Here is a 23,671-nt window from a genome sequence, read left to right as displayed (position 1 = left end):
TTCATGAATGGGTGAGTGAGAGCTGCCTCTGATTGGTCACAGCCCTCACCAATCAGAGGCAGCCCATTCAGCAGGCGGGGAATTTTAAATCCCCGCCTGCTGAATACTACACAGAGCAGTTCAGGAGAACTGCCGGCCGGACGCGGCTGAACTCCGGCTGCAGGAAAAAGGTGAGTATATGTTTTTTGGGGTTTTTTTTACACATTTCAGGATGGTTTTCAGGGAAGGGCTTATATTTTTAAGCCCTTCCCGAAAATTCATCCAGCGCTCGCCAGCAGCCTATTGCTTTCAATGGAGCTGGCTGCATGGCTGGCTCCATTGAATTCAATGGGCGAACATCATTCTTCTCTGCCACAGCTGTTACAGCTGTGGCAGAGTAGAACGATCTTTATAGCATATGTTCTCAATGGGGTCGCGCTGCTGTCGCCGGCCCCATTGAGCGCATATATAGAACACAACGAATCGCAGAACGCAGATAGGCGCGTTCTGCGAATCATTGTGTCCTATAATTTATCGCACATCCGCATAAAAAGTGGACATGTGACCGAACCCATTGCGAAGCATTGGGTGTATATATGTGCGGATCGCATGCACAAATCGCGTGAAAAAACGCCCGTCTGACCGAGGCCTAAGGACGATACTCGCTCGAGTATCTGTCCTTACCGAGTACGCTTGCTCATCTCTAGTCTTGAGGCTTAGAAGATACCACAACTCCCAAATATTTGAATTCCTTCCCTATTTGTAGGTGCATATATTCTAATGAATAGCTCACCAACAGGGAGAATTACAGATTTCCCCTAGTTATTAGTGAGACCTGACATCTTACCAAATATATCTAAAACTGATATACTCACATCTCTCGCCTACAACAGCAGATCCTCAATTTACTTATATTACAATCCAACTATATCAGGGAATTATCTTATCAAACTAGCCAGGCGTTTGATTACCAAGGCAAAGAGAAAACTCCTGCCTTGTTCCCATCTCCCACACCATCTTTCCAAAATATAACTATTTACCCTCAGTCTTGACCGTGGCATTGAACTTGCCAATGCCACAAATTTTTCACCAAAACCCATCCTATGAAGAACAGCCCACAAATAATTCCACTTGACACAAAAGCTTCAGCAATGTCGCAGGAAAAATAAGCCCAGCTCCGCCTGAAGATTCAGGTATAACCTTCTTAAGTTTATAGCAGTTGATTTATTTGGCTTGAAGCTGATCTTCATGTATTAAATAAGTCATTACTAAAAGTAATCTATTTGCAAGTACCTTCTGCAAGATTTTATCATTAGTGGTCAACAGAGATATTGGACGACAGGAATCAGGAAGAGACAAATCCTTTCCCAGTTTAGGAATGAAGACAACCATAGCATCTGTCATTGTTGGTAGAAGTATGTCTTCATGCAATGATTCATTAAACACCATGAATAAATGTGGCAGAAACATATCCAGGTAATGCTTAAAAAATTAATTTGAAAAAGCTTCTAACCCAGGCGTCTTTTCATTAGGAAGTGTTACTACTGCGTTCCTTAAATCGTCCAGTGTCAAAAGAGCCTCTAGTATCACTTTCTGATCATCCGACAGAATTGGCAATAGCAATATTAAAAAAGATCTTTACTAGAGATGAGCGAACGTGTTCTTCCGAGCTTGATATTCGTGCGAATATTAGGGTGTTCGGGATGTTCGTTATTCGTAACGAACACCATGCGGTGTTCTGGTTACTTTCACTTCCTTCCCTGAGACGTTAGCGCGCTTTTCTGGCCAATTGAAAGACAGGGAAGGCATTACAACTTCCCCCTGTGACGTTCAAGCCCTATACCACCCCCCTGCTGTGAGTGGCTGGGAAGATCAGGTGTCACCCGAACATAAAAGTCGGCCCCTCCCGCGGTTCGCCTCAGATGCCGTGTGAGTTAGATGAGGGACAGTGCTGTTTGTACCGGAGCTGCTGTAGGGAAAGAATTGGTAGTTAGTGTAGGCTTCAAGACCCCCCAAAGGTCCTTATTAGGGCCACTGATAGCTGTGTGTTGGCTGCTGTTAGCAGTGGCAATTTTTTTTTTTCTCAAAATCGGCTCTGCAGAGCGTTGCACCTGGCATTAGGGACAGAAGTGCTGCATAGGCAGGGAGAGTGTTAGGAGTGAGTGTAGCCTTCAAGAACCTCAACGGTCCTTTCTAGGGCCATATTTAACCGTGTGCAGTACTGTCCAGGCTGCTGTTAGCTGTGCTGCATTTTTTTTTGCTTCTCAAAATCGCCTCTGCAGAGCATTGCACCCTCCATTGATACTGCAGGGAAAGAATTGTATAGGCAGGGCCACAACACAGTTATTATTCATTGAATATACGCAGTGCTGCCTTTTGCTTGTAAAACAAGTGAAAATAATTCTATTTGTCCTGCCTCTGTCCGTCCTAAGGGCGGTGGACACGTGTCGGCTGCGTGTGCAACCTGTAAAAATCAGACGCACCCAGCTATGTTTTACTCCTGGCTTCGCCATTTGCTTTCCTTAATTGGGAAAAAAAATACCTGCTCTGCCACAGTTAATAACTCTGCTACCCTCACGTTCTGTGACACATTAGCAGGAAAACAGCACAGTTATTAAACTTCTCATGTTCATAGAATATACGCAGTGCTGCCTTTTGGTGCAAAAAAACGGAAAATAATTCTATTTGTCCTGCCTCTGTCCGTCCTAAGGGCGGTGGACACGTGTCGGCTGCGTGTGCAACCTGTAAAAATCAGACGCACCCAGCTACATTTTACTCCTGGCTTCGCCATTTGCTTTCCTTAATTGGGAAAAAAAATACCTGCTCTGCCACAGTTAATAACTCTGCTACCCTCACGTTCTGTGACACATTAGCAGGAAAACAGCACAGTTATTAAACTTCTCATGTTCATAGAATATACGCAGTGCTGCCTTTTGGTGCAAAAAAACGGAAAATAATTCTACTTGTCCTGCCTCTGTCCGTCCTAAGGGCGGTGGACACGTGTCGGCTGCGTGTGCAACCTGTAAAAATCAGACGCACCCAGCTACGTTTTACTCCTGGCTTCGCCATTTGCTTTCCTTAATTGGGAAAAAAAATACCTGCTCTGCCACAGTTAATAACTCTGCTACCCTCATGTTCTGTGACACATTAGCAGGAAAACAGCACAGTTATTAAACTTAGATTATACATTCACTAGAGGCAGTGGGGCCTTTCGTTTTCAAAAAAGGGAAAAAATTATATTTGGCCTGCAGTCTTGCGCCAATTTATTAGCTGCCTGTGAAATCAAATCACTGGTAATACAGCATGCTGAGGGGTAGGGGTAGGCCTAGAGGACGTGGACGCGGCCGAGGACGCGGAGGGCCAAGTCAGGGTGTGGGCACAGGCCGAGCTCCTGATCCAGGTGTGTCGCAGCCGACTGCTGCGCGATTAGGAGAGAGGCACGTTTCTGGTGTCCCCACATTCATCGCCCAATTAATGGGTCCACGCGGGAGACGGTTATTAGAAAATGAGCAGTGTGAGCAGGTCCTGTCCTGGATGGCAGAAAGTGCTTCGAGCAACCTATCGTCTACCCGCAGTTCTGCGCCGTCCACTGCTGCAAATCCGAATCCTCTGTCTGCTGCTCCTCCTTCCTCCCAGCCTCCTCACTCCACTACAATGACACCTGCTCAGGAGCGGGAACACTCCCAGGAACTGTTCTCGAGCCCCTGCTTAGATTGGGCAGCAGCGGTTCCTCTTCCACCAGAGGAGTTTATCGTCACTGATGCCCAACCATTCGAAAGTTCCCGGGGTCCGGGGGAAGAGGCTGGGGACTTCCGCCAACTGTCTCAACAACTTTCTGTGGGTGAGGAGGACGATGACGATCAGACACAGTTGTCTTGCAGTGAGGTAGTAGTAAGGGCAGTAAGTCCGAGGGAGCAGCGCACAGAGGATTCGGAGGAAGAGCAGCAGGACGATGAGGTGACTGACCCCACCTGGTGTGCAACGCTTACTCAGGAGGACAGGTCTTCAGAGGGGGAGTCAAGGGCATCAGCAGGGCAGGTTGCAAGAGGCAGTGCGGTGGCCAGGGGTAGAGGCAGGGCCAGACCGAATAATCCACCAAGTGTTTCCCAAAGCGCCCCCTCGCTCCATGCCACCCTGCAGAGGCCGAGGTGCTCTAAGGTCTGGCAGCTTTTCACAGAGACGTCTGACGACCGACGAACAGTGGTGTGCAACCTTTGTCGCGCAAAGCTCAGCCGGGGAGCCAACACCAACAGCCTCACCACCACCACCATGCGCAGACATATGATGGCCAAGCACCCCGCAAGGTGGGACGAAGGCCGTTCAGCGCCTCCGGTTTGCACCCCTGCCTCTCCCCCTGTGCCCCAACCTGCCACTGAGATGCAACCCCCCTCTCAGGACACAGGCACTACCGTCTCCTGGCCTGCACCCACACCCTCACCTCCGCTGTCCTCGGCCCCATCCAGCAGTGTAGTTCAGCGCACCGTCCAGCCGTCGCTTGCGCAACTGTTGGAGCGCAAGCGCAAGTACGCCGCCACGCACCCGCACGCTCAAACGTTAACCGTCCGCATAGCAAAATTCATCAGCCTTGAGATGCTGCCGTATAGGGTTGTGGAAACGGAGTCCTTCAAAAGTATCATGGAGGCGGCGGCCCCGCGCTACTCAGTTCCCAGTCGCCACTACTTTTCCCGATGTGCCGTCCCAGCCCTGCACGACCACGTCTCCCGCAACATTGTACGCGCCCTCACCAACGCGGTTACTGCCACGGTCCACTTAACTACGGACACGTGGACAAGCACAGGCGGGCAGGGCCACTACATCTCCCTGACGGCACATTGGGTGAATTTAGTGGAGGCTGGGACAGAGTCAGAGCCTGGGACCGCTCATGTCCTACCCACCCCCAGAATTGCGGGCCCCAGCTCGGTGGTGGTATCTGCGGAGGTGTATGCTTCCTCCACTAAAGCACCCTCCTCCTCCTCCTCCTCCTCCTCCTCTGTCTCGCAATCAAGATGTGTTAGCAGCAGCATGTCGCCAGCAGTCGGTGTTGCGCGGTGTGGCAGCACAGCGGTGGGCAAGCGTCAGCAGGCCGTGCTGAAACTACTCAGCTTAGGCGATAAGAGGCACACGGCCCACGAACTGCTGCAGGGTCTGACACAGCAGACCGACCGCTGGCTTGCGCCGCTGAGCCTCCAACCGGGCATGGTCGTGTGTGACAACGGCCGTAACCTGGTGGCGGCTCTGCAGCTCGGCAGCCTCACGCACGTGCCATGCCTGGCCCACGTCTTTAATTTGGTGGTTCAGCGCTTTCTGAAAAGCTACCTACGCTTGTCAGACCTGCTCGTAAAGGCGCGCCGGCTCTGCGCACATTTTCGCAAGTCCCACACGGACGCTGCCACCCTGCGCACCCTGCAACATCACTTTAAGCTGCCAGTGCACCGACTGCTGTGCGACGTGCCCACACGGTGGAACTCTACGCTCCACATGTTGGCCAGGCTCTATGAACAACGTAGAGCTATAGTCGAATACCAACTCCAACATGGGCGGCGCAGTGGGAGTCAGCCTCCTCAATTCCTTTCAGAAGAGTGGGCCTGGTTGGCAGACATCTGCCATGTCCTTGGTAATTTTGAGGAGTCTACCCAGGTGGTGAGCGGCGATGCTACAATCATTAGCGTCACCATTCCTCTGCTATGCATCTTGAGAAATTCCCTGCAAACCATAAAGGCAGCTGCTTTGCGCTCGGAAACGGGGGCGGGGGAAGACAGTATGCCGCTGGATAGTCAGGGCACCCTCCTGTCTATTTCTCAGCGCGTACAGGAGGAGGAGGAGGAGCATGAGGAGGATGAGGAGGTGGGGGAAGAGACAGCTTGGGCCGCTGCTGACGGTACACCGGCTGATTGCCTGTCATCCTTTCAGCGTGTATGGCCTGAGGAGGAGGAGGAGGAGGAGGATCCTGAAAGTGATCTTCCTAGTGAAGACAGCCATGTGTTGCGTACAGGTACCCTGGCACACATGGCTGACTTCATGTTAGGATGCCTTTCTCGTGACCCTCGCGTTGCACGCATTCTGGCCACTACGGATTACTGGGTGTACACACTGCTCGATCCACGGTATAAGCATAACCTGCCCACTCTGATTCCCGAAGAGGAAAGGGGTTCGAGAGTGTTGCTATACCACAGGACCCTTGCGGACAAGCTGATGGTAAAATTCCCAGCCGACAGCGCTAGTGGCAGAAGGCGCAGTACCGAGGGCAAGGTAGCAGGGGATGTGCGTAGATCGAGCAGCATGTACATCCCAGGCAGTGCAACAGTCTTTAAGGGCCTGGCCAGCTTTATGGCTCCCCACCAAGACTGTGTCACCGCTCCCCAGTCACGGCTGAGTCGGCGGGAGCACTGTAAAAGGATGGTGAGGGAGTACGTAGCGGATCGCACGACTATCCTTGGTGACGCCTCTGCCCCCTACAACTACTGGGTGTCGAAGCTGGACACGTGGCCTGAACTAGCGCTGTATGCCCTGGAGGTGCTTGCTTGTCCTGCGGCTAGCGTCTTGTCGGAGAGGGTGTTTAGTGCGGCTGGGGGAATCATCACAGATAAGCGTAGCCGCTTGTCAACCGACAGTGCCGACAGGCTAACACTCATCAAGATGAACAAAGGCTGGATTTCGCCAGACTTCTGTTCTCCACCAGCGGACAGCAGCGATACGTAAGCAATACGTAGGCTGCACCCGCGGATGGATGCTACGTTCTCTCTCACCATCCAAAACGGGGACATTTCTGCTTCATCAATCTGTGTCTAATATTCCTCCTCCTCCTCCTGCTCCTCCTCCTGAAACCTCACGTAATCACGCTGAACGGGCAATTTTTCTTAGGGCCACAAGGCTCACTCAAATAATTTTTCTGAACAATTTTTATAAGTTTCAATGCGCTTAAAAGCGTTGGAACTTTAACTTGAACCAATTTTTCGTTACACTGGGCTGCCTCCAGGCCTAGTTACCACTTAAGCCACATTAACCAAAGCGATTAATGGGTTTCACCTGCCCTCTTGGCTGGCCATGGCCAATTTTTGGGATGTACATTAGTACTGTTGATACAGCAATTTTTGTGGGCCCTCGCCTACAGTGTAATCAAATTAATTTTTAGCCCACCTGCATTACAGCTGACGTTACCTCAGCTGTGTTGGGCAATGCAATGGGATATTTTTATGTACCGCCGGTGGGTTCCAGGGAGCCACCCATGCTGTAGGTGCACACGGAGTTTTTAATACATCTGTATACTTGTAAAGAACCCCAGTCTGACTGGGGCATGCAGTGTGGGCCGAAGCCCACCTGTATTACGCACGACATTACTACCTCAGCTGTGTTGGGCAATGCAATGGGATATTTCTATGTACCGCCGGTGGCTTCCTGGCACCCACCCAGGCAGTGGGTCCACAGGGAGTTTAACCTACATGTGTTCACTTGTAAAGAACCCCAGTCTGACTGGGGCATGCAGTGTGGGCCGAAGCCCACCTGCATTAAGTACGACATTACTACCTCAGCTGTGTTGGGCAATGCAATGGGATATTTTTATGTACCGCCGGTGGGTTCCAGGGAGCCACCCATGCTGTAGGTGCGCACGGAGTGTAACCTACATGTGTCCACTTGTAAAGAACCCCGGTCAGACTGGGGCATGCAGTGTGGGCCGAAGCCCACCTGTATTACGCACGACATTACTACCTCAGCTGTGTTGGGCAATGCAATGGGATATTTCTATGTACCGCCGGTGGCTTCCTGGCACCCACCCATGCTGTGGGTCGACAGGGACTTCACAATAGGGAGTTGTTCCTGCCTGTGTCTATGAATTAAAAAGCCCGGTCTAACTGGGGCATGCAGACACCTTGACAGAATGAATAGTGTGTGGCACATAGGTTCCCCATTGCTATGCCTACGTGTGCAGCTCCTGATGGCGGTGGCACAGGATTCTATTTCTCATTGCTTCTGTACAGCATTGTGGGCTATCGCCCCGCCCCTTTTAAAGAGGGCCGCTGCCTAGCCATGCCAACCCTCTGCAGTGTGTGCCTGCGGTTCCTCCTCATGGCAGACGCACTTCTAAATAGACATGAGTGTGGCGTGGCATGAGGGCAGCTGAAGGCTGCGCAGGGACACTTTGGTGTGCGCTGTGGGGGGGAGGGGGGGCGGTTGGTCAGCATGTAACCCAGGAGAAGTGGCAGCGGAGTGTCATCCAGGCAGTGATTGTGCTTTGTTGTAGCTAGTGTGGTGCTTAGCAAAGGTATGCCATGCTAATGAGGGCTTTTCAGAAGTAAAAGTTGTTGGGAGGGGGGGGGGGCCCACTCTTGCCGGTATTGTGGCTTAATAGTGGGACCTGTGAACTTGAGATGCAGCCCAACATGTAGCCCCTCGCCTGCCCTATCCGTTTCTGTGTCATTCCCATCACTTTCTTGAATTGCCCAGATTTTCACACATGAAAACCTTAGCGAGCATCGGCGAAATACAAAAATGCTCTGGTCGCCCATTGACTTCAATGGGGTTCGTTGTTCGAAACGAACCCTCGAACATCGCGGGAAGTTCGTTCCGAATAACGAACACCCAAACATTTTGGTGTTCGCTCATCTCTAATCTTTACAATTCCACTCTATGAACATAAGGAATCATAGATGGAGTACCTATTGGGGCATCTGTTTCAGAAAGTGTATTATGTGAATTGGACCCAAGAGTATTGTCGAACTTCTGAATTTTCCAACCTGCACAGTTCACATAAACCTAATTCCATTAATAAACATGCAAAGGTAGTTGGCTAAGGAGAAACCATTGTAGGGCCTTTATTGCATTTATCCGAACAGGGATCCAAGCAGTTATTAAAGTCACCCAGAATTTATTTAGGCACAGAAGGGGATCTAGGCACAAATTCCATCACCTTCTTAATATATTCACTGGAATATTAAGGGGATATATATTGTTGCTAGAAAATATTTCTTTTGCACAATAATACATTTAAGACAAACAAATCTCCCCATAGAATCTATAAAAGATGACTCACACCTAAAAGAGATATTTTTCTGACTCAGTACACTTATTCCACGCAAATAACTCGAGTATCTAGAATGAAAAGAATATGCCCATACAAAATATGGAAACAAGTGTACAGAATCTCCTGTTAAGTGCTTTTCTAATAAAGAAACAATAGCTGGTTGAAATAGTTGAATAGATGAAAATACAGCATATCTGTATTTACTCTATTTATAGTCTTGTCCCTCAAACCCCGCACATTCCATGAAATTATATTAACCTCATGAACCTTGGTAAATTATATTCATTATTTATGTTTTACACACATATTTTAAAACACCAACTGCATTGCATGATAGAAGAGGAGAAAGAGAAAGAAGTTGAGAAGAGAAAAAAAAATACCCCACCGTTCCTATTACCATCCACACATACCCATATCCCCTAGGGCTCTAATCACTTAGTCATAGTGATAATGGTCAAAATAATTCCCACTATGATAGGAAGATCACTAATACTAAGGGGCAGTACCCAGGAACCCCACACCTATCTCACAAATAATCTCATTTCAGGCAGTCAAATACCAATAATCCACTAATAAAAAGAACTACTTATTACCTTTATATAAATATTGTTCATGTCTATCACTCCAGGGGGCCGCATCCCTACAACTATAGAAGATAAGTCTCCCCATGTGTCACAACTCTCAGCCGTGCCATATACAAAATAGCATTCCGCAGCTTTAGGCACACCTCTGCTTACGTCCCAGAGTAAAGTACAGGTCAAAGACATTTTCAGTTGTAGATCTGACTTGGGAGTTTAATCCAAAAAATGTTAAATGTTTTAAAGTTGTTTTTTTTAAATTTCTTAATAATCTGTGTTAAGTCACGCTAAAGCTGAGTTTATTTACTTTGTGCACCATGATAACTCGCTGAGTTACAATAACTCAATTTAATCTGCAGCCCTATGGAAAACCACAGCTAGACTCTGTAATATTAGTGTAAAGTGACATACTCAGCCTGCCACATGTATATACTATGGGGAAGAGGAAGAGTTTATAGCCTTACCCGTTCTGTCACCTTTAAAGCTTTCTAAACAGCTGAGATTAAATTTAATTCATCATAACCTGCCAGAAATGGATGAGAATCTAATATATGGCACTTTCTCATCTGCCCTTTAATGGCAGATGTCAAGGAAAAGAGGGATCAGGCGCTTTGCCAAGATTGCAGAGCAATTGAGCTTTGCAAATTTTGTCTCTGTCACTGAAATGAATGGAGCTGCAGCATGCATATGCAACCTCCACTCAAGTCATTTGGGTTCCAGTTCTTGGGATTGGTGGGAGTACCTGAGACTGGACCCCCTACCAATTAGCAATATTTACCCTTTCCCTTTGTAAAGGGGTATTCTGGTAAGATTAAGTTATCCTTTGTCAATCATAGAATGGTAGAGTTGGAAGGGACCTCCAGGGTCATCGGATCCAACCGCCTGCTCAGTGCAGGATTCACTAAATCATCCCAGACAGATGTCTGTCCAGCCTCTGTTTGATAGAATCGTACAGTAGTAGAGTTGGAAGGGACCCCCAGGGTCATCGGGTCCAACCCCCTGCTCAATGCAGGATTCATTAATCATCCCAGACAGATGTCTGTCCAGCCTTTGTTTGAACACTTCCATTGATTTAAAGCTAGGACTACTTATATTGTATTTTACATTGTGTGATTACTCTTTAAACATACCATTAAGTGTGCTCTAAACACTAACTTGAAATTAAGGTGTATAGATATTTGTAGAAAGCCCACTGCGTTCTATGTATATAAATATCCATTCAGTGGAATTAGAAATAATAGTTATAATGCAAAGGAGTCAGCTATTTCGAATACAGGAAGTACCCAGAACCAACCAACATGGAGGTCCGCTTACCGTCTCCTTCTCTCTGCTTGCACAGATTGGCACTCCTCTTTGCTATATATATAATCAGCTGTAAAGAAAGAAGCAATAAATTAATAAATCTTGAGTAGAATTTTATATATGGTATTATAGTTGTTTTTTATAGTGTATTACAATTTGGCTGCATGAGTTTCAGCTGTTTGACTGATGTTCGAGACTGTTGATGGAGTGGGAGATTGTGATGCTTTATTTGCAGCCTGAACACTCTTTCACTCACTGTGAAAAATGACCATTTTTTGCATGGAGAAAAGAGGCCATAAATATTACCATGCAGAGAGAGTTCTTTATTTTAGGTTCCCAGTTTTAGTATGTACAGTACAACCCTATTACGTTAGTATTATGTGTGTTGCATACACTTATTTTCTTGCAGCGCTTATGATTTTGGCTATGAGAAAATAGTTAAACCCTCCTAAAACCCCTATGCGACACATATGCCTAATAGACGCTGCGGCTTCAAATCATCAATATGGCATGTAAGACTGAACACGTACATTTCCAGATGTAATCATGAACGTAATCCCCCGTAATGTAATATCTATGCACAGTTCGCCCTCTTTATATGTGTGTTGGTTTTCTAATTCCAAAATACCAGAGGACAACCACCAATCCCATACTTTAATTTTAGCTCTAGGCAAGGCAGACAATTCGACTAATTATGTGCAGTATTATAGTCTTCCAGTCTCCAGTGTTGGTATATTGTAGAGTCAGACACTGTAGTGTTCACTCATGACATATTAATGTAATGGTGTCAAGTATAATTGTGGCTTTATCGAGGTTTGAGGAGTAGCTGGTGGGTATAGCTATACTTATTGGATTCTAAATGACATTTAGGTGTTAATTTACTTCCCCACTGTTTTGTCTAAGGACATTTTTTCCAAGTCCTTTTTTTCTCATTGCACATCTGTGGATAGAATCTCAGGACCAACGCATTTACTGTCCTTGCATCCAGCTGCTGCTTCCTCCTGCTAACCAAACACTATTATTTCCTAGTCGCAAAAGTGTCAAAGGACACTTGGCCGGCCGCTTCACTGTTTTAATTAAGTAGTTCCCCAATTTATGCCATATTTGTTATTACAGTAACTCCTCCCTGGAGAATTGGGTCGTGCGACGCCTCGCTGTTGAGTGCAAAATATGTCGCGAACAGTTATTATATATGTATATACTATCTCATGTCAATGTGGTCTGTTTTCAGCATGTCAATCATTGATGCTTTATCTTGGTAGGCATCCTACATAAAGGTAGCGGAGAAAACCAGTTTCTTTCACAACAACCTGCAGTCATTACGAGCATTATGGGTAACGGGCGTAGGAGAAGCATATCTTGCCCAAGCTGCAACGGCCTCGCTGAAGGGAACAAGCTATTGGCTCCGGTGGCTCTTGCAGTTGGAATTGATGGAAGCCTCTTCGTGGGAGATTTTAATTATATACGACGCATCTTTCCCTCCAGAAATGTCACCAGTATTCTGGAACTTCGGTGAGATTTTAATCTTGACATAAAAGTTAGCTGGAATGTCAGGCGGCATGCTTTTATTAATATGAATTTTATAGTTGACCTGACACAACTCAGAACCACTAAGGTTTTAGTTTGTCACAAGCTAAATACACGGAGACACTGAAGTATTGTAATTGTGTGTTTTCCCAAACCGATAACAAGCGCTAGAATTGCAGCAGAAGGAGCTGATACTCCATGATTAAAATATTCTGTACTCTGAAAGGGTATTTCCACAGGAGGGGGAGTCCTCTGCTGTATTACGGAGGGACGTGCTACCGGCCTCCTCATCAGTGAAGGAGAAAGTGACACTTGGAACAGATGTTTTGAGCTTTGCTAATGTCCTATGGACTGAGAATGACATTTATCTCTGTCAGAAGACAATCCATTAAGTGTACAGCACATTTACTTTCCCTCCATGATTGGTGTTGTTTGTTTATTCTGTGTTGCCCTCTGCAGGATGAAAAGCTCATTTTAAGTCTTTGAAGATTGTTTTTCTTTTTGTGCTGTTTGTTTTAGTCTATACCTTTTTCTATTGACGATCACAACATGTATAAGCAATTTATGACACAATTATTAAAGTTTGGCTAAATAAACACAATATAAAGACTTTACCATCAAAGAGGTTAATAGGCTGTCAGCAAGCAAGTCCTTGAGGTGTCATCTGCAAAGTCGGATAAGAGTGTCGGCCATTTCTTCATCACCTGGATCTCACACAGTGAGATACAGCTGCTATGACCTGCATTACAGCTGATTTCACTCAGCTTTCCTAGAGTCCCGAATAGCAAATCAACCCATTAACTGAAAAATGGGTGTATAGGTTTTCTAATCACTTTGCAAGGTGGAAAACTTGTGTTTTTGTGTTTTTTTTCTAACAATTCCATCATTGCATCTTGTAGATCTTGTAAGGCTGAGTTCACACTAGCATTTTTCTGACTGATTCAGTATGATTAAAGATGGAAATCAGAAACAGCAAGTTAAACGGAAAGCATCTGTAAGCTTTCCACTTACATCTGTTTTTCTGTATTTAAAATAATGTGAATGATGATGATGATGATGATGAGGATGAGGTGGTGGCGGCACCTTCAATGAATTGGCTCAGTGGTTAGTACTCTTGCCTTGCAATTCTGGGGTCCTTGGTTCAAATCTTATCAAGGGCAACACCAACTTCAAAAAACTCCATACAGACATCACCCTTGGTCAAATTGAACCTACAACTCCGGTACTGCAAGGCAACAGTGCTAACAACTGAGCCACATTCATTGAAGAGGCACCACCACTACCGAAAAAACAGATGGTCTTCAAGTTCCATCCGCCTCCCGCTGCGTACAATGCAATAAAAGAATGATTCCATCTGTATTCCTTTTCCAAAACTAGAACTGCACTTGTGATCCAGTGTAAAAAAAAAACTGAACGGAGACTGAAAAGACAAACAGATTTAAAAGGAGGACCTTCCGCTTTAATACATTTCAATGAGCTTGAAAGCAAAAACATTTTCTTTTCGTTTTGCTACTCCTAAGATGGAACAGCAAAATGAAAATGAGGACGCTATTCTGAAAAGGCCTTAATATTTTCCCTGTTGAAACCTTGAGGATTAATAAGAAACTAAAATGGCTTTACTTAATTGATTTTATAATATAGGTGTTCCTCTAACTCAGTAATTGATTTGGGTGGGTCTAAAGGTTTGCTAATTGGCCTAGTATTCCTTTAATTATACCCTTGGCAAACACAGTTTATATGGGTAATGTGTACATAGCTCACCTGTGAGATCCTCAGCTCATGGTGGTGTTTTGATGGCCGTTCAGTGAAGATGGAGAGGTAGCCATGCATTTATGTGACTCTTCCTATTGAAGTCTAAAGGGGTAGTTGTCTCAGCTTTGTCCATAAATCTGATAGAGTTTAAGAGAAAGGTCCATGGCCATCCACCTTTCCTATAGGTGTTGTCGGGGTAGCAGAAGTTACATTGCAGGACACCTTTTTGCCAAGAGACCAATCTTGATCCAATTGCACTGGGATTCAGGAGCCTCAGATTTTGCGTCTACTTGCGTTCCATCAGCAAAATCCCTTTAGTACAATATCCGGTGGATCCAATAATATGTTAGAAGCAGCATAGGCCAAACACACAAGGGATGACTAGAAGAGCCCCCCATTACTGTGGTTGCCTTAGCTATTCACAATGTAACACTACAGCAGTCATTGAGGCGGCTGCAATAAACAGTCTACTGTATGTTTACTCTTTAGTTGTTTATTTCAGGCTGTAACCTTTTCAATATCATTAACTCACATTATCCCATATTTCTAGCGGCTTAATTGCCTAATCATAGGAAGCCGTGGTTTGCTCACTTACTGTAAGAAAATTCTTTTTTATTACCATTGTGCAAATTATCTGTAATTTCAACCTAATCAAATCCATGTATTATCCATTGTACTTTTCTTTACCCTTTTAAATTGTCTCACTATTTTTCTCTCTTTTTTTGTTTCCCATCCATTTTTCTGGCTAAAGAAACAAAGAATTTAAACATAGGTAAGACTTTGGCTTTGAATCGCACAATGGTGCATTTCTTTTCATTTGCTCTTTGTCCATCTTGTTGCGATAGAATGAAATGTTTCCCAATGACGGATCGCTGCTGTTAATGACTGCTCCCCTCCTCCTGCAGATACTCATTGTTTTGTACCTAATGTTAGTGGTAAAGTTGTTTCATGCCATTATCATTGTTCATTATTATATTGGCTCAGTACACCAAACATATAATTGTGCGACTCAAACATCCTCCTCAACTACATTAATTTCTTTCTGCTATTACTTGTGACACAAAACTTTTTATTAGCGCATAAGCTTGCTAAGTGGCAGTTGTTTTGTTCATAAGTAATTATGAAAAGGATCAAATGAAACCATTGTTAAGGGTAAAAAGCGGAAGTCAGCTTTTCAATATACCAAGTGCATGAATGCCAAAAGTACAATGACTTTGGCAGGCTATGTACTGATGTACTGATGTGAAATGACACTGCTATGCAAATGGGAGATACGACACTGGTGTAACATCAAGCAGTCCTAGGTTACAATATATTTGATAGGTATCAGAACTGGTTGCTGGTTAGATATCCAATAGGATTCTATGGTGCTGATCTTGTAAGACCGGGATTGCGTCCCAAAGGGATAAAAATGTAGAGAATACAATCCAGTCCCTGTATGTATTGTCTATCTGAGAGGTTGTTCTCTAAACATATGTGTATGTATACTGGAGTGTGTCTGAGACATAGAAATTAGATTGTGAGTTCCATTGGGGACAGAGTCTAATAATAAGGATTTCAAGTTGTGTATTCAACTGGGGATGATGGTGACACTTTATTAATAAGGAATGGTAAGTAAAGACTGTCATATTGCAACGTCCAACAATTCCTGTGTGATGAAGAGGTGGTGGGACAGGAGAGCACTATTAAGTGAGGGCACTATAACAAAGTAGGGCCAAAGAGGAGTTGTTAGTAGTAAGTGGGGTCACAGAGGGGGTACTGTTAGTTAGAGGGTTCTCAGAAGTAGTACAGTTAGTAAGAGGGGTCACAGAGGGGAAACTGTTTGTAAGAGTAGTCACAGAAGTGACACCATTAGTAAGTAGGCCCAAAGAGGAAGTACTAGTAGTTAGTGAGGTCACAGAAGGGGTACTGTTAGTAAGTTGGCTCTCAGAGCAGAAACTGTAAGTAAGAGGGGTCACAGAGGAGAAACTGTTAGTAAGTGGGGTCACAGAGGGGAAACTGTTAGTAAGTGGGGTCACAGAGGGTGCACTTTGTAGGGCCACAGAGCAGTGGCTGGATGGAGAGAGTGTTCAGAGACAGAATTCTTTAGGCAGTTTGGGCTCAGATAAGAAAAATGAAAATGGACATCACCAGTCAGAGAAAACGTCACCTGTGATCACTGAATATAACTGCATTGTAATCATTAGCACTGTGTAGAGCTGGTATCTGACTATTATTTGGTGACTGCATTATCTAGAGGGGGTGGGCAGGCGTATTCTTGCACAGGGGTACTCTGCACTCTGTGACCGCCCATATTGTGGAGAACTATTACCATCATATTCAGAATCCATAACACACAGATCACCAGACAGTCAGCTGAATGGGGTCATATAAATGAGCGATGCGGAAAAAAAAAATCACAGCTTGTCCCATCTTTGGCCATTTCCTCAGAATGCCTCGGCCATTGTTTTCAATGGGGCCGGCAAAAGCATCGAGGTGCACGTGTGCAATGCGATCTGAGGATTCTCAATAAAAACAATTGAGAGAAACACTTGCCGATCCTCCGATGTGGCTGACAGCGCTCGAGGATCGCTACTTCCCTGAAGTGTGATGCAAGGCGTTTGACTCACATCCATTGGGAAATCGCACGTTCTTGAGCGTGATATCAGGTTGAGTTTTCAAATGCCCATATCGTGCTCGCCCTTGTGAAATTAGCCTTAACATGCAGTATCACATTTTTTAAGGTATGCTACATGTGATTTCAAATTACTTTAGCTGATTTTTTACAACAGGTGATAACTGCCACATTATCAACATGCCCTGTGGGATTTTTTCCGATTCCATTACGTACGGATTTGTTGAGAATATTGTGGCAGGTTTGCCTCAGAACTTACCCTATGCATTGCGTAAATTGACATGTTGCAGATGTAATATCTACACCGCAGGTCAATTTCTGCTTCTTCCACGGCAGATGGATGAGATTTTGTAAAATGTAATTCACTTTTCTGGTATTTTAATATGCCAGTACATACAAAAGCATGCAGAGTTTCCAAGTAAATGGTAATAGAGATAATAAAGAAGACTGCGTATAAACAAACTATATGAAAACCACATGCAAGAATAGGACCCACCAATGGAGCCAGGAGGCACCCTGATGCACATTTCATTTCTCAAGGGGTGACAGACAAACACCCCCACACCTCCTGATATCCTCTTCCAACTGATCACAGGACAGGAAAATGGCGCTGGAGGCAGAACAGCGCATGTGAGGGAATTTGCAAGTCAAAAGACTTCTCATATCCACCACTCAGTGGTCGGAGCGAGCGCAAATTAAAAAGTGTCACATGTGCACACTCGGCGACAAGGCCGGGTACCAAACGCCGTAATCTAGTGCACTCACACCATCACACAGCGACATTTAGTGAACTATCCCAACAAAATGAAAGAAAAGTTATACATATATATAAAATTATAGTGTATCTCATGGCATGAGTGTTGAAAATATACAACTTTTTAGTTAAAAATAAAAGAGGAATTTTTTTGTTTGGTGCAATAAGTGATGTGGAGAACAAGGGGACAAACGGTCGATTCCGATGCGCCAAAGTGCAAAGGTGTAAATAAGAGGAAAAAAAAAATTATTAATTACCATTTGAACTATTTCATTTCCCATATAAGTACTATACATTCTAACAGTGCGCTGAGTGCCGACGTAAGATCGCAAAAACTGCGACGGTAATACTCAGTGACCATATGCTCATGTGAGAGAAGCGTGGGGCCTGCTATACCCTTAATCCTTTGGATCCATGGTTTTGTGGTGTTTGTGTTATATGTATGTCTTTGGTGTCACTCCTTTTACTTTTTTGTATTGTAATACGCTGCTGATTTCCTTCTGCAGTGGCAAATGTGTGGTATGTCTACCCTGTGTGGCCATAACCTAAGTGTGGACAAATTTAGTGTGTGCAATACGTAATGAATGGCATCCACTGATGTCAATGGGTTTGTTCACATAAGGGTATTTTGCGCAGCATTTCCTATTATCCTGCGTATTTGCACACACAAATAGCACATAATAAACTAATTGCTCATTTCAATGAAGGGGGGCATGGTTGCACTTTTTTTTGTTCATGCAAATGCACACAATTCACGCATTAAAAAAGTACAATAAAACACCCACCTGTGTACAAATACGCAACACCTATTGCATAAATACGCAGCGCAAATGCATGTGTAAATGCCCTTACGCCCATGTGATACCGGCCTAAGACTGGAACCACACGTGGTTTTTAAACCAAACACAGGATTGGATACAAAAGAAAGGAGATGTATCAGTCTTTAATTAGGGGCTTAGACAAACTGCCGTAGGTGCAACTATGTTAGGCAGTACGGAGCGTAGCTGCGCCTGAACGAGACAGATTTCTTCTCCCTTGTCAGCAGTTCAAACTTTGCACCAGAGCGCAGGAGTGTAAAAAAAGAGGCAGAATGATCGGTGCTGCCTGATTGTCCCTGCATACGGTATTTACTTCATGCGGGGAAGATAGCGCATGTCCTATCTTTTCTTAGCTGCGAAATTTCCTGCATTGAAAGCAAAACCCCTGAACTCCCACTGAAATCAGTGGTTTTGTTTTGTCCCCTTATACGGTCATGATTATCACAGCTATATAAGGCTAGAAAAACCCATCCATGTCAAAGAATCCTAGAATGGTAGAGTTAGAAGGGACCTCCAGGGTCATCTGGTCCAACCCCCTGCTCAATGCAGGATTCACTAAATCATCCCAGACAGATGTCTGTCCAGCCTTTGTTTGAACACTTCCATTGAAGAACTCACCACCTCCCGTGGTAACCTGTTCCACTCATTGATCACCCTCACTGTCAGAAAGTTTTTTCTAATATCTAATTTGTGTCTCCTCCTTTTCAGTTTCCTTGTGCAAATGAGAATAGGGCTGATCCCTCTGCACTGTGACAGCCCTTCTGATAGTTGTAGACAGCTATTATGTGTTTAAGCCCTCAGGCTAAGGCTACATGGTGACTTTGTCCACAACATCAATTGCATGGCCAACAATCACAGTGTCTCACTGCTACCCAATGAAAGTGAATGTGGTCACATTACGACTCACAAGTTGCTGCAAAACGAAAAAAGCCAGATAAAAGTGTGCGTGAAGGAGCCCAAGCTGCAGTCCTTGAGAGCTCTTGTAGTATGCATGGGTTAAATGTGATTAGTGCACAGTAGTATCTGGAGCCGCTGGAGGCTCACAAGCTGCTGGCTGGGGTACAATACATGGCACTAGAGGTTTTGAAAACATGACTCTGCAATATGAAAGTGATGTCGGGATTATCAGTGGGACACTGAAAACTGTTTTATAGGTTTTTTATTTTAATCCCTAATTAAAGCTGCATTATGGTGACAACATACCAAGCAAATATTCTGCAGCTTTTTTAATTGTCAGGGGTTTTATGTTTTGCTCAGTTCTTCATCTTTGCTTTGCTATTTAGCAGTGTTGGATTTAAAGTCTGATTACTATGGTTAAATGGAACAGACTTTCTCTGATCATTTAGCAAACCTTTCACTTAACTAAATACAGGCAGTGACATTATCACTGAGCTAACTCTTCAGCTTAATTAACTCCAATTTTTGAAGCAGATGGCTTAGTTTAAGTGTTTTTTTTAACTTAAATCCACAAGCATTTGAAAATTTGTGTGTATATATATATATATATATATATATCTATAGATATGTGTATATACATATATATTTGGAACTGTGGTCATCCCAAATTGTGATGTTAGACATGCAGCGTGGAGCATGATGAAATGTTTTTCCATGATGAAATGGTTTTAGTACCCTGCAATTTGACTCTATCTTTCCAATGTATTATTAAATCACGGTTTGTCTTTATCATTTCCGTAATCACTCCTCTCCATATAACTCTTTCATCACCACCCAGAGATATCCCTTTTATCTCTAATCCTGAAGCTGTCAGGATTGTTATTATCCAGCATTTCATCATGAAATGGGATATATCTCGCTGGGATCTAATGTCACCATGACATTGAGTTAAGAATAAGTTGGCATTTTATTTGTTCCAAACATTGACCTTAAAGACGTTCTCCGCTTAGATTCATTTTTCCCAAAAATTCAAACAACATGGAAAACTTCTGCAAAACCTTAATAAATATATTCCACTAAATTGTATTTACAGTACATCCAGAATGCTGATTTTTCAGTTTCCCAACAGCAATGTGTTAAAGGGGATATCCAGGTAGAAGCAAATCTTGAAAACCGTTCTACACAAATATAAAACACTCCCGTAAATGCAGTGCCCAATCATCCACTTCCTGATGCAGCCGCAATGATGGTTCTTCACAGAAACATGTGACAGTTGCAGCTAAGCAGTGGCCAAAGTGAGCTGTTGATTGGCTGCTGCCGTTATATGTCTCTGATGTTGGTGACATCATCCATGTAGCAGGAAGTGGAGAGCGGCGAGGAACTAGGCACCTTCGGAGCAGGAACTGTGAGGAATCGGACAAGGTAAGTTTGTCTTTTATGGTTGTGCAACATGTTTTTCACATTTTTTTCTACTTGGATATCCCCTTTAAGAGACGTATGCTGTAATGTCACTGTCACTTCCACAGCAAAGTGCAGATAAACTGCTGTCTATTTCCAAAAACAACAGCACCAATTTTAAACCAGAGGATAAGGCATCAATTCACTCAAAAACATTATAAAACTAAGTAAATTATTTGCAGAGTTTCTGTACTCAACTTCTTTAGGCCTCTTTCACACGGGTGACAGCCATATCTCATGGCGATATCTTGATTTTGTGTTGCTACAAAGTGGCACAACTTTCGTAGCATTCTTTTGCCAAGATTTTCAGGGGGGAAAAGGAGGGTTGAAATGTAAGCCATACCCAGAAAATAAGCCCTGGCTGCATAAAAAAAAAAGAATACATCACCTGACAGCTTCTGTCCGCCCTGCTGCACTTCTCTTCACAGGTCCCCGTCACACTTGCTTTTAGTTTTCCCTCAGCGCTTCCTGGTCAAGGGTTCAAAATCCCCACCTCCAGGAAGCACTGGCTGTGATTGGTTCTTGAGCCAGTGCTCAATGAACCAATCACAGACATTCAATGCGATGCCTGTGATTGGTTCATCAAGCGCTGCTGTAATTGGTTGAGCCGCAGTGCTCAAGAACCCATCACAGCCCATGCTGTGAGGTGAGGATTTTGAACCTCCAAACCAGGAAGCACTTGCTGATGACTACAAGCAAGTCTGCTGGCGCTGCAGAGGAGATGTGCGGGGAGCTGACAGTGATGTTTTTTTTTTTTTTTTTAGGCAGATAGGCTTTTTTTAGGGCTTTTACAGTAGAACTTCCTACTGTAAAAGTTGCATCGCACAAAAACCGCGTTTTCATGCGATGCAACACAAAGGAAGGCTCCATGGGGAAACGGGCTACAAAACCTCGCAAATCATGGCTGCATAGAGCATGCTACGATTTTGTATTCACGCAATGTAGCAGCCTACAAAACATCGTTAATCTGAAAGAACCCATTGGAAAGCATGGGCTTCACATACATGCGACTTGTAGCACTGTTGCATCCCGAGAAAATCGTGTGATTTTTGTCCTCTGTGTGAAACTGGCCTTATGAAGATATAGGCATAATTTAGAGAGGTGTATTATACCCAGATTCAAAAGCCCATATTCTGGATGTAATCTATGGTGCTGTAACTTTGGTTCACTAAAGTCACGGGCAGTATGGATTGTTAAATATGGGTACGACTGGATAGAGTCTAGACTGGACAGGCAGAAACTGAGCATCTACTAGGTACTGATGGGTCGCAATCAGTGCTATACAGCAGAGAAGGGGGAAGCCACTGTACAGCCATTCCGCACCCCCTCGCCAGCCTGTAATATTAGGGGATATTCACATACAAGATTAATTAGCTATTTTATAGCAGCACCAGATGTTACATTGTAGTATACAAGCCACACAAAATCCTGTCCACATCGTGTCGCCAAAAACAGCTATTATTTTCAGTGCGAAAAATAAAAATCATGGCATTCAAACCTGCGTGTAAAAATGATTTTCCATGTACCATAATGGGGCTTCTCACAAAACCAGCTCTAGAAACATTTCATGTCAGTGCTAAACATCTGCAACATGACAGCTATTGTCCTCTCCAACCCCTAAACAGCTCAAAACCAGCTTCAACCTGCAAAAACTATACGGTACATTACTGCCATGTAAGAGGTGTCTATAGGGCGTATGTCTCCAAGAACTTCTGGACATAACTGCTAGAAACCAACACAGATTCTCATACAGGCATGTGTTCTTCTTTGCCGCTGACCCCAACAGTAGGCGTATGATACATATCACTGTAGCTCTGTTCATGGCCTTGGACTCAGCGGTCGAGAAGAACCTGTGTATATTTTATTTACTCTCTTTCAAACTGTAGAGCATGCTCAGAAATAGATGTGTTCTCTACAATTCGGTGAAGCACTTGAATACTCGCACTTCATACTAATAGGGGTGAATAGCACTAAACTCCGAGAAGAATGTAATGAAGATTTCTCCACCGTAGAATAGAAGTGTTTTCTCTTTTTGTTCTCAAAGTGATACATAAAGATGAATGTCACAGGTCACCTCTATTGTATAAAATGCGTATGCTTGTACTTGCCAATCATCAAAGAATGAAATGAAGACAAGGCCGAAAACAATATCCCTATGTGGGGTGGGCTATTGTTATACAATAATGAGCTCTATAAGAGGAATTGCTCTCATTCTAGTCATGTGGCTAGTTCATAGCGATTCATGGGTCCAGCTTCGGTTACTCATAGACCCGAATGCACAAACATCTCCATTCCGTTCCGATCTTGGCTCAAGGGCCAAACTGACACAAAAACTGCATTGCAAAGTTTATGTAGTTTCTGGGCCTTATTCTGTAGACCAAACAATGGTGTTAAAGGGATATTATTGTAAGGTCAATGTTCTAAGATGTAAAGGAAAAAGCCTGTTATCCATACCGCCGGCGTTCACCATGTGTCGCAGTTAAAACCTTGTTTGCAGCTTAATTCGATTAAAAAGAAAACACGGAAAATGAAGGCCGCCTGCATGGACAAATGTGGTGGAATGAAAGATGCTTGGAACGTCTTCTGTAAAGTGGATGTGATTTTAAATGATTTACAGCTACTGTAACAGTAAATTAACGCCTTCTCCCTCTGTACTTCGACATATGCTTCTTTTCCAAAACTTTCCATCAACTGACCAGCAAGGCTAAAAAATAGTTCAAGTAGAATTAATTACAATTTGCATTTGATGAAGCGATGTAAGCACAGATGTTCTATGTTACATTTCAATGGAAATTTGATGAGAGATTAAGATTGGATTTCACACTTTTTTTGGATTAGCAGATGGTAGACAGAAATAGATGCCATCTCTTTATGAGCAACACATTGGGGCAGAGGTCTTGAACTGTCAACTTACTGACCAGTTTTTGCTAATTTTTGCCAGCGGATGTTACAGCAATCAAGACATAAGTGCTA

The 23,671-nt window shown here is 44.2% G+C and overlaps 1 protein-coding gene across 8 annotated transcripts in view; it reads left to right on the top strand.

Annotated features, from left to right (window-relative positions):
- The window catches only part of TENM2 (teneurin transmembrane protein 2), a 1,550,877-nt gene that overhangs the window by 1,461,341 nt on the left and 65,865 nt on the right, over positions 1–23,671 (top strand). For 6 of the 8 annotated variants that reach the window (XM_066591118.1, XM_066591117.1, XM_066591116.1 and 3 more), the window contains 2 exons: positions 12,141–12,390; positions 14,909–14,929. In XM_066591118.1, coding sequence (XP_066447215.1) covers positions 12,141–12,390; positions 14,909–14,929 — 271 coding nt within the window. The remainder of the gene's footprint in view (positions 1–12,140; positions 12,391–14,908; positions 14,930–23,671) is intronic. The other 2 variants (XM_066591125.1, XM_066591124.1) reach the window with 1 other exon arrangement.

Source organism: Eleutherodactylus coqui, chromosome 2 (assembly GCF_035609145.1).
Source record: "Eleutherodactylus coqui strain aEleCoq1 chromosome 2, aEleCoq1.hap1, whole genome shotgun sequence".
Taxonomy (NCBI): domain Eukaryota; kingdom Metazoa; phylum Chordata; class Amphibia; order Anura; family Eleutherodactylidae; genus Eleutherodactylus; species Eleutherodactylus coqui.
Note: the sequence above shows the minus strand (reverse complement) of the source record. Positions and strands in the feature narration are given on the sequence as shown.